Source organism: Leptosomus discolor, chromosome 3 (genome assembly GCF_034619465.1).
Source record: "Leptosomus discolor isolate bLepDis1 chromosome 3, bLepDis1.hap2, whole genome shotgun sequence".
Lineage (NCBI taxonomy): Eukaryota > Metazoa > Chordata > Aves > Leptosomiformes > Leptosomidae > Leptosomus > Leptosomus discolor.
In genome coordinates, this window is record NC_141393.1 from 2,116,527 (window position 1) to 2,133,510 (window position 16,984).

Here is a 16,984-nt window from a genome sequence, read left to right on the forward strand (position 1 = left end):
ATCTTCTTCCTTTCCACCTACCAGCCTCCATGGATCTCAAACACTCACATCAGAACCCCGTGTCAAAGTACAAGAGAGGCTCGCTGATTTGGATCCCACGTTCTTAGCCAGTCATTCAAAACAAAAGGTCATAAACTTTCTTCTGCTGTCGATGTTCCTTCGGCAACACTCCCATATCAAACCAACAGCCTGGACAAATCCCCCCCCCACCACCATCAGCTTCCCGGCTCCTATTGCACTGATCTCCACCACCCCCCTGCCCCACTCTGGTCCTCAGCAGGAGATGGAAACCAACCCGCCCGGGCTCAGAGACGGACAGAGCAGAAGAAAGACGCGGTGACCGGCGGGCAGCTGCCACCGGGCACGGCGGGGGCTCACCTGTGGCCGAGGATGGCCGGTGACCAGGCAGGTCAGCTCCAGCGTCTCGCCCTCGCGGATGGTGTAGACCCTCTCCGAGTAGCGCTCCTCCTCGATGTTGCACGCCAGGCCCGAGTGCACGATCCGCACGGTGGGGGGGGCTGCAAGACCCAGAGAGAGAAACCAGGTGAGCACCGGCGCCTGCACCCCCGGGGTTCGCTCAGACCCACCTCCGCCGCAGCAGCCTGGGACCCCTGCACACCCCTAGCTGGGAGGACCGAGGCTGGAGCGGAGTATTTTTACTTTTTCTTACCCAGCACACGCATATTCGGCCCCAGAAGAGACCGCCGGCGTATTTATTAATTAATACCTAGCGCTCCCCCGCGCGAAACCTTCCTGAACTCACTCACGCTCCAGTTATTTTTGTTTCCAGTTCCAAACGAACTCTGCATTATTGTTCTTTTTTTATTATATACCTTCCTAAATGTATTATCGCACTCATTATGCAAATGAGAAGCCTTAATTAAACCACTAAAATTAAGCAGGAGGAACAGTGGGACTGATGCCGCTTCCTTTCAAAGTTGATACCAAAATCCTGCCGCTGTCGGAGGGATCAGGATTTGGACCGGAGGTTAAGTTCAAGCAGAGCCCTTACTTTAAATTCCTTGTACATGCAACCTGAACTACAGGAAATCACGCTGGTTTACATGTTGTACATGTAGGAAAACTGCCGTGTTGCTGCTGATACCACACGTACAAATTACAGCTGTGTTTCGGCAAGTCTCGAAAGCAGGTTCCTGGCTCTACGATTTTCTTTATTTCTGAACTGTGAAATTCACATTTATTAAAATTTTCAGAGAGTGGCTCGATAGGATAAGACAGCGGAGTTACAGTCCTGCTGCCAAACAAAGTAACGTAAGCTAAACGGCAGGAGAGATAAAAATGTAATTCTGGTGAGTTTGAAAGACACGGTATTTCACCCTCTCTGCTCGTCAGCGCACAGTAAAAGTGTACTTGCCTCAAAGTCCCCCACTGAAGTCTTAAATCACAACCAGAACGACTAGAGCTGACCCCAAGAGGACTTGAAGCCGTTGAGCTCCCGGCCCCGTTTCCCAGGGAGCAGAGCCCCGCGCAGCTGGGATAACATCTGGGCCTTCTCCCCACGACTCTGTGCTGCACAGCACCTCCCTCTCACACCAGTCTACCGGTTCTTTGATCCATTTGCAACCGTCAGCTAACACCCACGGCAAGCGCACGCGGGATTCCTGGGGTGCATCGCTCCAGCACCCCGGCAGAACGTCCCCCCATCACCATCCCGTTACTGGTCCGACCCACCCACGGCTCCCAGCTGACGCAGCCTGTTGTGTTCCCAAAACGATGCCTAGCAGGGATACAAGCCTCCTAATAATTCAGATTTCTGACCCTCACTCTCCAGAAGCTGAAGAAAATGAGACTCAAGCAAAGGACAGTGTCACGTCAACTAAACCAACACAAAGAGAATAATTATTTCAGGCCGTAATGACTAAGCTTGATATTCGCAGCTACCTTGCGCTGCCCCCGTCCACCCCGGTCTACTATATTTAGATCATTTTTCAACGTGCTTGGCCGAGGTTACCCTCTTCAGCAAGTGCCTAAGAAACCCATCCTCGGCAGAGCCGCTCTGCGGCGCGGCCAGAAGAGCTCGTGCAGGGAACGGAGGTTTCCTGCCTCCCTGATGCGCTCCCGAGTCCAACGGTACAAGGTGACGCAGGCCTGGAAGATCAGCAGGGACAACAGCTTGGTGGGACCATTCCCAACGAACCCAAGGGGCACCAGAGCAAAAAAATCCCGCGCTCACAGCCTCCCGCCATGGGGCAGGGGTGGCCCAGCAGCTCCAGCAAAGCCTCCGGCAAGCTCTGCTCCTCCAGCCGCCGCGCACCGAGGTCCACAGCCCCCGCCCCAACTCAGCCCCTCCGCTCCCCTGCGGGCAGCCCCTACTTCGCAAAGATGGATACGGGTTAGAGAGCAACGCATCCCTGCTCCTGGCAGGTTTTTTTGGGGGGGAGGCCTGCAAAAATCAGCCCCTTGCATGAGCTATTCCCAACGACTGAAGGTACAGCGCTCAGCCTACGGCCGCACGTAGTCGTACCCCGTGTCCCTACACACGAGCAGCCTCAGCTTTGCTTTCCTGCTGCTCAGGAGCGCTGCTTTGCAGCCCCAGCCCACTCCCCCTACGAGTCCACAGCTGGTGCTTGGCGAGGCTGAAGACGCTATTTACTGCTTAGAAGAAACAAATCGAACCCATCCATCCCTTTGGACCACAGATCCAGGCTGCTCTTCCCACGGAGCTCACCATCCCTCCTGCAAGGACAGAGACGTCCTCGTTTAAGAGTCAGTCCCGTGTGTCGCGCTCTGACCTTAATAATTAACAGATTCTTTTATTTTTACCAAGAACAGCAGCACTAGTGCTCGGTGTCCTGCGGCTTTCCCTGTGCTCGGAGAGCTGCTCCCCCTCCCCACGCCCCGAGAGCTCAGTGTCCTGGGACGTGGAGCATTCCCGTTGCTCCGCCACGCACAGCCGCAGTACGACAGGGCCCTGGGCCACGAGTGGGGCCGTCACAATCTCCCACAATACCACCAGTAAAATACTGAAATACGAAAGGCAGAGCCACAGAGCAGAAAGGTAAAATAAGGTTCAGCACAGATCACGAGACTTCTGATAAAATTAGAAGAGTCAGCAACATTACGCCAACATCTTGCTGCCTTTTAAATCCATATTACATTAATATTACATTGTCATTCATATTCTATTCATATAACTCCAAATTACATTTGAAGTGCCCTTCATTTTAGTGTCTGTGCCACTGCTCCATATCCATTAGGTTTGGGAAGGCAATACAAAAGGAAAAACACCCCCCCTGGGTATTATTATGGCAAAAGAATACACTGCTTTAAGAGGAGATCAAACGAATATAGGAAAATAAAAAACATTTTTACTTCTTTAAGTTTTAAAGTCTTATGATTCAGAAGACATCTCGTAATTATGAAATGTCACCTCCCTCTCTACTGCAGGAATATTCATTACAGCTGCTTCTGAAACATGCCTCCAAGGATTTAACACCAGACGAGGCAGTAAAGCAATATATACTCGGCATTCATTTTGTTTGCGGCGCTTTAGAGGAATTTGTCTTGTGCTTATACGCAGTAAATACTGCATGAAAGGATCCATCGTGGTGCTGCTCCCAGGAATGCACACGACACAAGGAAAGCGAAGCGTCAGGTCAGAAGGAAAAGCCCTCGCAACAAACCCAACCACCCCACCCGGCTTCTGCTGCAAAGAAATGGGGTGGTGCCACGAGATTTCTTCTTTCAGATGACAAACGGTGCCAGCCCGACCTTTCACCATTATCTCATTAGATATTGATGTTACATGGGTCTCCTTTATTGGCTGCTCTTTTCCAGTAATTTCAATTTCTTCCCCTTCTCTCTCCCTCTTGCACACACACACACGCGCGCCTACACAAATGATTTGGTTTCAACTTGAGTCGAGTTCCACAGACAATATAAACCTAGTAAAAAATTCATAAAAGTTCCCGCAAAGGCAAAATCAGAAATGTCCAAAGTTGAATATGTACGCAGGTATCTAGACACAATAAAAACCAACCAAGGACAAACCAGATGCTGGGATGAGCACTAGCTACCTTTGAAGGGAAACACGCAGAATAAAACTAATTTCCTAAAGCTGTGCAGGAATAAGCAGAAAAAAGGGTTTTTTCCAAACTAAGCTGATCACCCAGAAAAGGCAAACAAACAAGTGAGAGTTTGTATAACAAGGAGATGCTTCATGACTTACAGTGTGTTTGTGCAGCTGTGATGTGAATAAGAGACCTTGGGCAACCGCAGTGCTCCAGGCTGCCTTTCTGTTTGATGTGCTGGTAACTCTCTTGACCTTCATCACAATATTTACAATAATCGGTATTTTTCTAAAAAAAAGTTCAACTGCTGTTATCTTATTAACCAATAACCATTTCAGCTCTTATCAAAAAAAAAAATAAAAAGACCTTATCCTACGTGACTGTGGTTGCACTGTTTCCTACCAGCACAAAATCCAAAAAGTATTTATTCATGATTTCTAAGTTAACTTCAGAAGTATCCAGGGCATGAGACACTTGCTAACATTATGACATCACCCAATTAAAACCAGATTGAAGGCTCAATTATTTTTTTTGCTAAGAGGGCTGAACCTCCACAAAAAGCATCCTCAGCTTCCCGGTCTTCCAGCAACAGCCAGAAGGCAAAGCCTTTCTCCTCCTCCTCCTCCCCCTTTTCCACACGCCCTCAGCCGCCCCCACCTTTCGGTCCGTATTGATTCCTCCTGGATCCACACGCCTGGACTCACACATGTCAGAACGAGAAAGAAATGGCTCGGAACCTGCGCAAGACTTTGCTCTCGTGCTTCACCAGGACAAAACAGGGTCCCTGCCAGCACCAGCCAGCCCCAGCAGCTCGCTGCAACCAGCGGGAGAGCAGAGGTGAGACGCAACAGCGACCACTTCATTATTCCAAATCGCTTTAAATAAGAAAGAAGTCCTTGAAAGAGGCAAGAATCTCAGTTCATATTCATATCTGAAGAGTTATCACGGCCTTTTCCCCATCACTCTCTGAGCTGGAGCGTTCCAGAATGTCCTGGTTTGGGCTAAACCAGAACTAATTCTGGTTTAGTGCTTTAACTTTTCAGTTCAGTCTCCTCTGAGTAATGGCACTTTATGTCACAGCAGCACGTTTTTCCAGACAGCGATGGCTCCCAGCAGTGATAACCCCTGATGTTTGTAGTTGGTACCAAGGAATGGGATGCAGAGAGGCCCTGGCTGGGACTTGTTCTTATGGCGACCAAGGTCACTGCTGAGTCTTGTACTGCGTGTTGGGGTGCCGGGAGGGAAAAGGATTGTAAAAGGTCACCCCTGCAGGGAGGAGCGAACCGGACAGGTGACCCAAACCTGACCCACAGAGTGTTCCACCCCATGGACGTCATGGTCAGTGTAAAGCTGAGGGATCACGAGGGTCTCTCTCTCTTCTTCGATGGCCGACATCTGAGGAGGACTCTGTCTGTCCTGTCGTCGATCCCGATCCGTGCGTCCCTGAATCCAGGGCCTGAGTCCAGCTCCTGCATCCCGTCCCTGTCTGCTGCCCAGTCCAGCCTGGGACTGCCCCAGTGCCAGCCCTGCAGCGTGGTGGGGACGTGTCGTCATCAGGGTGGGGGAGTTGGGGTCAGTACTGGGTTTGTATCTATTTGTACATATTGTATATATTTCATTATTATTATTATCTTTTCTTTTATTGTTATTGTTCCATTAAAGCTGTTTTAGTTTTCTTTTCCAAACCATAAAGTCTCTCTCTCTCGTTCTCTCTCCTTTTCCCTTCTGGGAGGGGAGAAGGGTTAGTAGAGAGCGTCTGTCATTTGTTAGTGGCCGGCCCAGCCTCAACCCGTGACACAGAAACAGACACCAACAGACAGAGACCACACGCCATAGATCACAAGTTTTCAATACTTGCCCAGCAGGAGGAACAATAAAGAGCGGTGTAACGAGTTGTAAGGGGGGAAAGAGGGAAAAAAAATAATCTATCTGTTCCTAGAAACGGCATTATGGTTCCCCTAACGCCACAGACACTGTGCCGATAAGCTTTCTAGTGTCAAAATTAGGTCAGGCTGTGACAGGAGTGTTGGGAAGCAGCAGCGTGATTTAATTAGCTCGGTGCCTTCTTATGTTAGTGCTATCAATCACGGCGGCTTCCTGAGCTCCGGAAACGCAGTTTAAGTCAGAGATATTGGGCGAATATCAAGCAACATGGCAAAAATCAGCCCGACACAAGAGGAGAAATGTTGACTTCATCCTTTTCTTGCTAGTCTGGTAGGCAAGGTCAGCTCGGAAGAGGAGAGGACACAATGGATGGCGCCATGCGCCTAAAGGGAAAGTAGGTAGGAAACATTTTGTACTGATACACAGGAGCCTTTTAAACGATGGACCTCTCCCTGCTATCACTTACCTGCTAAGGCTACTGAAGGTAACATATAGCCATAATGCTATTTAAAAAATAAAACTAAAAAAAAAAAACTAAAGAGAAGATATTTAAGAATCTTAACTAACTGTAATGATTTCCAAAATTTCCACAGGAAGACCTGCAGGTGCTCAGCAGCACTTTGCACGCTACGGATTGAACCAGGAACGCCACAACCGACTTCAAACAGCCCTTACTGGGGCAAGTCCTTGCGCCGGCCAGCACCACACAGCCTCCAGCCAAAGGCCTCCCGTGTTAGGTACCTGGTATTTGTGTCAGCTGGAACCCCAGATGAAGAATGTAATCAATACCCTGATCATTTATTTAATGAAAACTAGTGGTGTGACGTTTCCCATTCCCCCAAAGAATACTACACTTTTTCAAAAATAAAAAAAAAAAAAAGCTGGTCCATTAAATAATAATAAATAAATAAATGAAAATAAGTAATTTTCTTAGTGGGCTGAACATCACCCAACCTCCAGTTGGACGAGGACATCACAAATCCCACGCTACCTGCAGCAGACTACTCTAAACGCCGCATTGACGAGAGTTACTGCCCCAGGCAGCGCAGTCATTATGGCAACACCACCGAGATTCCCGGTCACTTCATTTGTAATTAGTAGAATTAAGAGCTGATATGAGTACGGCAAAACTTAATTCTGAGAGTTGTAAACACATCTGCAATTACTTTAAATCTTCTCTTCCTAAAAAAAGCCAAGATTATTTCCTCCTCATTATCCTGCAGAACCGCATGAAATTCACTGGGGGCTTCACTCCTGCTAATTGGTTTTACATGGAGAAGCTCCTGGTGCAGAGCAGCAGAGTAAAACCACAGAAACAACGAGCCAGCGATGCCCACGCGCCGCCAGGGCTGACGCCCCGCGTCGGAGAGGCTGAGCACGCAGAGGTGCCCCGCTCCAGTCCCAACCCTTCCTCCCACCACGGACGGTGGGGAAAGCCCAGGGCTGCAGCCAGAAGAGGAGAAGCATTTTATTCGTGACAAATATATTCTACATTTTCCAGAATCATCATGGGTCTCCTCTTTCACACGTATATCTCGTTTTTAATTACATTTTAAGTCACCCGACAAGTTCCAAAAATTAGATCTTATTGCTCAGATCAAAGGAAATAATTGCAGAACCTGAGTTCTGATACTGTTCAGAGTTTAATTCTCTCACCATTGTTTTCCAACAAGGTCTCAACCAAATCTCCCTCTAAGTGGAGCTTTTCACCAGCAAGTAACTGGCCAGAGATAATCACACTTGGGAGAGACTGTAACACTGAGGCTGCTCTCCATGCCTGACAGCACGAATACGGAGCAACCTTTGCAAAAAGCTCTTTTCATGTGAGTTTTCTATGAAACTCAGAGAAGGAAACAGCTCCTAAAAACACAGGAACTTGGTTTCTAGTTAGCTCTAATCACTCAACAACTTGCTACTTATTCTTCCTCGGCGTTTAGTCGCCCTTAAACATTTATCCTTCTTCATTCAGCAGCGCGTAGCCAAGTCGGTGTCTCCATAGACGAACTGAAGAGACCCACACGAGCCAGGGAAGAGCCAAAGCCACCCTGCTGACATTTCAGTCTCTGCTCAGCCTGCCAGGACAGCCACCATGCCCACCCACGGGGGGAAAGCCCATCTTTGAAAGGCTGCTGTACAATCCCAACCACCACACGTGTTTCTGGACGTATGGCTGTAAGACGGGCGCTACGCCTGGAACAAATTGATCCCAGGGCGTTATTTTTTTTTTTTTTTAAGGGTTTTTGTGGATCGTCCTGGAATATCAGAAACACCACCACGTGTCAAAGAAAACCCCTTTCCTGATGCACACACATTTCTTGCACTAACTTGGCCTCCTTCTCCCTCGGCTGAGCCATCGGAGAGGCTGCAAAACCATCTCTGCTGCCGCTACCGCAGGAGCAAAGGGCGACCGACGCAGCGGCCGCTGCCGGGTCACGATCATGCGTCCCCGCCAAGGCACAGCATTAACAATAATTTCCTCTACGCTCATGCAGGAATTGATCTCCTGACTCACCTCCTGCTCCTTCTGTCACCCACCAAAAGGGTCAGCTAATTCAATTCAAGGGGACGGACTGCTCTTCTCCACGCTGTAGGGCTGCTGGCGCTGGGAAGATTCACGGATTTTGGCTGCCAAGTTGCTCTCCCCAGAGAACTGGGAGGACAACATGCCCTCCTCCACTTCAACCAGCACCGCACATGAGACACACTCACGGCAACAGCCTCTCTCTTGACCTTGGAAATAAAAACTGGGGTATCAGCGCTGAGAAAACATCCCTCTGGTATGGGATTTCCAGACAGGATTCCTGAGGAGGAGCTTTGGGGCTTGTTTTGGTCTGGTTTCTGACTAAGTCCTCGCTGCAAGTGAAAAGAAAGTCATTGAGACGCACTTTGTAATGCTTGTTTCTGCTTGACACTCTTAAACCGGCAACTAAAGCTTAGCACAGCAGCCATGTTTTCCTACGCTACAGAGAGGGTATATTCCACGCTTTCTTTACTAAAATAGTGGCCCCTGCAATCGGTATTTCCTAAATTTCCCAGCCTCTTATCCCAGCGTGTTCAGAGAACAACACTCTCACGATTTCTTGGTTAGTTCACCACATGCCGGGCTGATACATCCTTTGCACACAACAAATACGGCATCCTTCCAGGATCGCGCTGATTTGGGGGTGACTGTGAAGGCAAGTGTGGAGGGAAACCTTCCTACACTACGCCTTCCTCCCTGAACTGCTCTCTGAGCAGTTTGCAACCTACAGATTGCAGGCAGCGGGTTCAACGAATCTTCTAAAATAAGGAAAGAAATGATCTACAAGTGATGGGCTTAATTGAAGCAACACTTTGTTGTTCCTGGCATCACAAACAGATGATGTTGCCAGACCTGTTTCAACAGTATTATAGTCTAGCAGTAAACATGTCTTACTTATTTGGCTGTTCTGAGCACACAGTAATATGTTGACTTTCTCCCACCTAAAATGGCAGAGACACGTGAAAATTAAACACATTAAAAATCACCTCTTCAAAATGAATCCTGAATTCTTAACCGTTACTCCCATTTGCACCTTTTGACAAGACGTTTTTCAGAAACAAGAAAACTCTGGTAGCACCGTTCACAACAAACAGGAGAAGGATTCAACCCTCAAGAAACTGCATCTATATATATATATATTACTACAGAAATTAGCCTCAGCTCCCAGCACGAACGGCAAAGGTCAGGCCCCTCTACGGAAACCTGCAGTTTCCTTAAGCTGAGACTGTGACCAACCACAGCCTGGGCAGGAGGGAGTCAAGATCCACAGCAGGAGATCTAGGCAGGCAGCAGACCTTGCCCAGGACCAGGAATGGTCACAGCAGGCCAACTCTAGACCGTCTTCCCATGGTCCATGTAGTTTCCTCTGTCCCACTATAACAACAGAAGCTTCATTTGCTGCTGGTACAAGCTGGTGGGGAATTAGCTTGCCTCCAGCTCCCGTCCCCTCTGCAGCCAAGCACAGCAGCAAATGAAGCAAGATCCACCGAGATCCACTCCGAGGTGCAGAGCTGCCTGGACCCATCCATTTGATAGTGCCACTGTCACACCACACCTTGCTCAAAGCCACGCTGAGGACGTCATGGCACGTCCATACTCGAGCGTTTGCTGACGAACCAACGGAGCGCAACCAAGCAGAACGAGGTTGGGGCTGGCGCCCCAAGCTTGTCCCCAGGCCTGTGCTTTAACGTAACGCTAGGACAGAGTGACCCAAAACCTGCTGTCTGCTCTGCAGACCTGTGAGGACCTCCAACATCCACGATGGGGTCAGCTGAGTTTAGGTGGAAGAGCTCCAAGCTCCAGCTTCCCTGGAGCCACCTAAGCCACGGGAGCCCAGCCCAGCCTGCCATCATGAAGCACGGCTTGGCAGTGCCAACACTTGGAAGGGCGATACCCAGCAATGCGTGCCCAGCCAGGGCACCTCACCAGGAGGGCCACATCTGTGCTCCACCACCTGAGGATGGGCCATGGGCATCTCATTAGGGTAAGGAGGGAAATGTTTAAATGGTGCAGAGCACTGCTTAAACTCAATGGAACTGGACCACACTCGTCCAAGAGCTGTGGGGGAGAAAAAACAGCCCAAAAGGGTTGGCTAGAAGGAATCACAGAATCACTTAGGTCAGAAAAGACCCTTAAGATTGTTAAGTCCAACCATTAACCTAACACTACCAACCCCACCACTCACCTATGTCCCTAAATGCCACGTCTACACATCTTTTAAACCCCTCCAGGGATGGTGACTCAACCACTTCCCTGGGCAGCCTGTTCCAGCGCTCAGCCCAAGGCTGCCCGTAAAGAGCTTGAGGACTATTCTCAAGAGCTCCTCCTTCCCTCGCTCATGCAGGCACACGGGGTGGACAGGACTCTTGGCCCCACATGGCTTGGCAGGTACGGAAAAGGTCAGCCGAGCCTCAGAGCACGGCCACCACCAGACTTCAAACATACACACCGTCTCCCTACCTCCACCTGAAAGCCAGGTGAAACGTTTAACCTCCCATCGGCCTAGACAAAAGCAGTAAAAATACAGTTTCTGAGGGTGTCCTGAAGCAGGAGGAGGTGCTGTAGGTGCTACAAAACCCGCGCGACTGCCAGCAACAGGGATGACGTGGTCCTGAAAAGAGCCCGTTCTCATTTGGCTCAGCAATGAGCGCTTCACTAAACGCCGTACAGGCCTCTGAAAGGGTTTTGTTTCAGTCCGCTGACTGAAAGAAGACAGTTTAATATTAAAGAGGGATTTTAAAATACCTAACCTTACGTGAATGCAAATGAAAAAATTGCTGCTTTATAGCGTTAAGCAAGAATAAACAGCTTTTTAAACAACAACGATTTGCATTTCTTGTGAGACAGCACAAATCTGTCCCAGTGAGCAGGGACTATCAAGAAAACAAACCTCCTTTCAGGAAGGAAAATGATTTCTTGAATAAAAATTGTGTTTCCTGTACTTCAATGCTTCACACCTCGTTTTTGCATCTTTGTTTTGAAACACTGGGTGTAGGAGTAACTGATGAATGACTGGCATATGTTCCACTACATCAAGCTAGAAACCTACTATACCAAGCACTACCAAAACTTGTGTAATTCCCTTTAGCTTCAGTATGAAGGGTAACACGGTTAAAAAAAAAAAAGAAACTCAACTACTCAGCAGAGCACCAAGAAAACGACTCATTTTTCTATTAGCTCCTGTACTCCAGGATTTCAGTAGTTTCGCAGGCTCAGCCAGCAAGCACCCCACATCCCGGGCACTCTGGGGTGGGAAGGAGACTGCACACCCCAAGCTGCAACGGTGCCCAGCAGCCACAGCCAGAAACCAGCCTGCCCAGGGCTGCACAGGCTAAGCAAGACTGACTAAGCATGTTCTTACAGCTTGTAACCTCTGTTAGCTCAGCCCTAAAAGATGAGAGGGGGAAATAAAAAAGTTATTTATGGGAACTGACTCGTTTGAAGCAATTGTCTGAATCGAATAACAAACCTTGAGTTCATTTGCACAAGAGGTTGGCAGGTTCTTGTGACTCAACCCAATCCTCCAGCCCCCTCATACTCCATGAGGGCAGAGGGACCAGGCTTTCAGCAGACAAGCATTGCCCGAGGAGAGCAGCAGCATCGCACAAAGCCCACCAGCACCACTGGTCACCAAGAAGGAGCTGCCCAGCGCCCAAGGGTGGCAGCTCCCGGAGCTCACGGTGCAACCTGACCATCACCAACCCGCACCAAACCCACCAGCTCTGAAAAATGGCTTGTGAGGGAATACCATAAGTAGTATTTTATATTATAGAGGCTTTTTAAAACTGTGTTTCTTGTTGAGGACTTGCCATCAGACAGAAACTGCCCATCTCTGATTTGTTTTTAAATGTCCTTCAACACTAGCAAAACGTCAGCGATAGCGACGATTTTGTGATTCTGTACAAACTCTTTCCACGCATACAAAAGCAGGGTATCCCCTGCGAAGAGGATCCAGACCAGCTGTGGAAATGCCATCCTTGGAGGCTGAAGCCTTGGTAGACGCCGCCACGGCTGGCCTGACCTAGGGCTGGCGACAGCCCCGCTTCAAATCCCCAAAGCCAATTCCAACCAACACATCCATGACTGTGATTCTGCCCCCGATCCTGAACCGTTTCACCAACAACAAATGGGTTATTTCCATTTTCATTCTTAAAAGTGAACATAAGGTAGAGCTGTTTCCTCTCTTTTACCAGCATAAGGTTATATTAAGAAAAACCATGATTTATAATCATCGTAATTTCGGGGGGAGCTGCACCCATAAAGCTTACCAGCCCCTGCTCCATTTTATGGACCACCTGTAAGCTTTGTTTGCTCTGAACCAATTCATGCCTGCCGTGTTATGGAGTTGCAGGAGCTGGGTCTATCCAGGAGCAGGACCATCTCAAGAGACTATAACCACCAGCACTGATTTTACCTGGAGAGAACAAAAGTATAATGTCACTCTTGACCAACTTGTTCTTCCAGCTTTCCTGGGAGAGGGTAAATATCAAGACTGAATTTCCCCGGGGCAAAATAAGAAAACCTGGATGCAGGAGCAGGATTAAAACGCTTACGGGGGATACAGAATGGAAGTAGGTAGGAAAAAGTATCGAAACGTGCATGAGGAGATGAGGAATTCAGCAGGTGAGCTGCAGTCCTCACAGGCAGAATAATCTCCGAGGACCATTTAAAACCGGGGACAGAACTGAGAAAGGAACTGTAGATGTGCATTGCCTTGTCTTTTTTCATGCCTGCCTTGTACTGGCCATTGGCACAATTTCTTCAGGACGAGCTTGTACAGCCTTTGCCTTCTGACCTTCCCTGGAAAACAAGCTCCAAGGGAGAGACCCCGCAAGGTTTGAGCTGGAGGAAAAGCGTGCGTGACCTACAGCGGCTCTACAGAGTCAGCACCAGTCTGGGGAGAACAAGTCAACTGGCCAGAAGCCTCCACTTGGTCAAGGGACAGTGCAGCAACTTGTCAGGAGCCACCGGCATTGGGAGCAGAAGTAGGGGCTCTGCCAGCCCTAAGCCTTTTCCTCCTGTGAAGGAAACCTGGAGCACCAAGCTGTGACTGCTCAGGAGCCTTTCCAGGCAGCCCAGGGAAAAATCCTGCCTGCTCACAGCATAAATCAACGCATTTCCAAATTTTGGGCAAAGGACGCCGTGAGGCCAGATGAGCAGAAGCAAGAGGGTGCCTGTTCGCCTTCCCCTTAGTAAAGCACAGGCTGTGCTGGTACAGAAGAAAGCTGCAGAGGGGACAGAGGTCCTCAAATGCCGTTGGATGTTTGCATGATTTTCTGCACCAACTGCCCACACATGACTGACAGCGGTACAGGATTGTCGGACCCACCACCCAGCCCGCTTGGAAGAGCTACCGGGAATGAAGGAGGAGGTGTTGAAAATAGCCCAGTTCCCAGTGGCTCGTCCTCCAGGGAGAGGCTCTGCATGGGCCAAGCTCTCACCAAAGCTCTCCTGACACTGGGGAATTCGTAACATCTCTCTGTCGGTCAATCCCCACCCTCCCACCTTTGCAATTTGGTGATGTCTACTAGGAGATGAGCTCACATCCAGGTTTTTCTCCTGGAAGATGTACTGTCAGGACACGCCTTTGTGTTCAACCATTGCAAACGGAAATAGTTCCATCAGACCTAGCAGCTGAACAGTCTTGGAGGATCCTCCATCAAGCGCGCTTCAAACCGGCCCAACCCTTTCAATATTAACTGGGACTTGGATCGACAGACAGACCAGCAGAAACAGAAATCACCTCCCCACAGAACTCGTTTCCTTGGGAAGCTTGGTATTGATGTGCTGTTGAACACCTAACTTGCCTTCAGAGTGAAGTCAGCTATCAGCATTTCCGTGATTTATAGGAATAGGCATCAATTAACGATCAACAAATCAATAAAAATTAATGATGAGAATTATTAAACTCCCACCTTGGCACTCAGGCAGCATTAGGTTGTGTATTATTGTTTATACGATTACCAGCCCCTTTTCAGGGGCTGATGACATCTCCCAACCTTATTAACAGAGTGCAATTAGCCATTAAGTTCCATTACAGAGTCGCCCCTCTCGTGCAAAATTTGCGTCAGCCTGTTAAAGGATTTAGAGTGGGAAATCTCTCTCACTTCTCCTCGCCACAATTCACCATGGTGATAAGCTTTCCAGGACACCACGCAACCCTGAAGTCCAGCAGCAGCGACGCACTCGAGCGGTGCCACATCTGATCCCTTTCACGGTCAACCACCAGTGACTCCCCGGGGGTCGGGACCGGCAGATAGGAGCCCCCAGCCATCGATCTGCTCTTTGGCCAGTTTGCAGATGAAGGCAAGCAAAATGTTATCAAGCAGAAGAGCTCTGCTCTGCTTTAGTCACCACGGGCTTAGCGCGGTGATAAAGCACAGCATCGGGGCTCAGGCTTTAACAATAAAAACAGGGAGATAAGGGAAAAGATGAGTATATTCCCTGCAGCTTCTCTATTGTCAATAATACCCTCTGGCACGCTGGATATACGTCTTTCCTGTATGTGACACACTTAAGCACAACCTGTCTCTCAATTTCTTCAGCCTTATTTCTCTGCTGTGAAACAGTACTAGAGACCTCAGCAGCGCAAAGGCGAAACGCCCGGGGCGTAAGCCAGGCTCACCGACCTGCTCGTCTAACCCACGCCGCACGGCTGCGACTCCCGTTCGAGTCGTACTCTGCACACAAAAGCTACTGACCCGGTGCTGATGCAGGAGTCAGCGTCACCAAAGACCTTGGCCCAAGAATGATTTCGATTCCTTGCAAAAGGCACTTGGAAAAAAAAAAAACAAAAAACGGTTATATAAAAATTACTAGGAGTTATTTTTCTAACTTTTTGTTATTTAAGAAAACACCATGACAAAGTCAAACACTTCCACCGTTGTAGACTCTTGACATTTGGCTTCGCCCATTCCCACAGTGAGAGAGCAAAGCCAAAGAGCTGCAAAGCTCCTCTCGCAGCTGAGCGCTGCTACGCAGCACAAGCAAAACCACACGATTCGTGAACAGAGGGAAGCCAACATCAGCCATCGCTGCAGAATTAATTTGAAAAATCCTGCGAGCAGTCTGCTCCCTGTTACCATTTCAATTCAGATGAAGAAAAAAGAGATTTTTTTTTTCAGTTCCTATCACGAGGTTGTCTACTCAGCACTGGCTGTCCAACAGCTGCCGCCCAAGCAGAGCAAGATCCTATGAAGGGTGAAGCCGAGCAATCCATCCACGCCTTCCAGGTGTGGGTTTCTTGAGAAAAAAAAAAACACAAATCCCTGCCACACACGTTCAGCCGGTCAGTGTGCGGTCCTGTCTGTTCTGTCTTCGAGCCTTTGCCGTGGCTCTGACAGGTTTAGATGCAGAACACATGAACACAGAGAGATGCAGGACCGAGGTCACCAAAGGGTTTCTGCGAACAGGCTAACCCAGAGACAGGATTCACCGCTCAAGAAATCCACTCCCTGTGCTCAACTCCTAGCAAGGAGCTAAGGCAGAGGAGGAAGGCAAGAAGGGGGATTCTCCTGTAATCTTGCCTGGTTGCCTGTGGACCCCCCAGCAGCTCGGCTCTTCCCCCTGCTCCCTTGACCCAGTCACTGGGTCGCATAAGATCACAAACTCCCCTCGTCCTTCCTTCCGGAAGCAAACCTATTCAAAAGTACCAAAAATAGACAAGGAATGGCAGAGGGGAAAACAAACCCAAAGCAACAACTTCCCAAATTTTTCTTTCTTCATTAAAAGAGAAGTTTTGAATTGACTTTTAAATCCAAAACAGCATGATTACACTTTGTCACATTACTGGCTTTTTTTCTTCCGCTTAAGGAATTCCAGCAAAATGTTTTTCATCTTTAAATTGGAACTTAAAACTTTTGCAACAGATGAGTAATGTGTAAGTAGCATCTGCCTGCCCGGAATTTTGTGTAGAGATTCAGGCACAGAGATACAGTGACAGAGCAAGTCACCTCAGAGGATGCCAGCACTGCAACAGCCACAGCAGAAACAAGATTCAGAGGACCTTTTCAGATCTCAATCCTGGTCACTCGCCTTTCCATCAAAATACAGACAATGTCTCTTTATATTTTCATATCGACACCGTCATTATCACTAGAAAACAATCTGCAGAGTCAAGTACCAATTGGTATTTCCACGCGAAACAGATTCTGGTGACAGTCAAGGTGCTTCAAATCACATTCCTCTCCCTACACCCACCACAAAGTGTACTTTCATGTGAACAAGACCTTGGCTTGAAAAGTTTAACAGTTCTTTTTGCATATTTCCCCAGGCAAAGCAATGAACTTCTGGTTGCAGAACCGACTTCAATGCACAGGCGATGGAAGAACTTCACAGGAGAAACACAAAGCCACAGCAGATGAATTCTTGAGGGCTGAGCTTTGGGGACCGTATCCTCAGCTGGAGTAATCCAGCAGCATCTAAGCAACTTCACTAGCAGCACTCTGATTTCCAGCAGCTGACAATCCTGCCCTTATACTGCTGCTGTGATCTCAGAAAACAAAACGCTTCAGAAAGAACAGATGAAAATGGAAAAAAGTGTAAGCAG

At 48.7% G+C, this 16,984-nt stretch overlaps 1 protein-coding gene across 1 annotated transcript in view; it reads right to left on the reverse strand.

The window, feature by feature from the left end:
* The window catches only part of MDGA2 (MAM domain containing glycosylphosphatidylinositol anchor 2), a 244,782-nt gene extending 243,278 nt beyond the window's left edge, over positions 1–1,504 (reverse strand). The window contains exons 1-2 of the mRNA XM_086462047.1: positions 1,429–1,504; positions 379–602 (exon numbers count right to left, since the gene is read on the reverse strand). Of these exons, the coding sequence (XP_086318173.1) occupies positions 379–602; positions 1,429–1,504 (300 nt within the window). The remainder of the gene's footprint in view (positions 1–378; positions 603–1,428) is intronic.
* Positions 1,505–16,984: the final 15,480 nt, after the last annotated feature.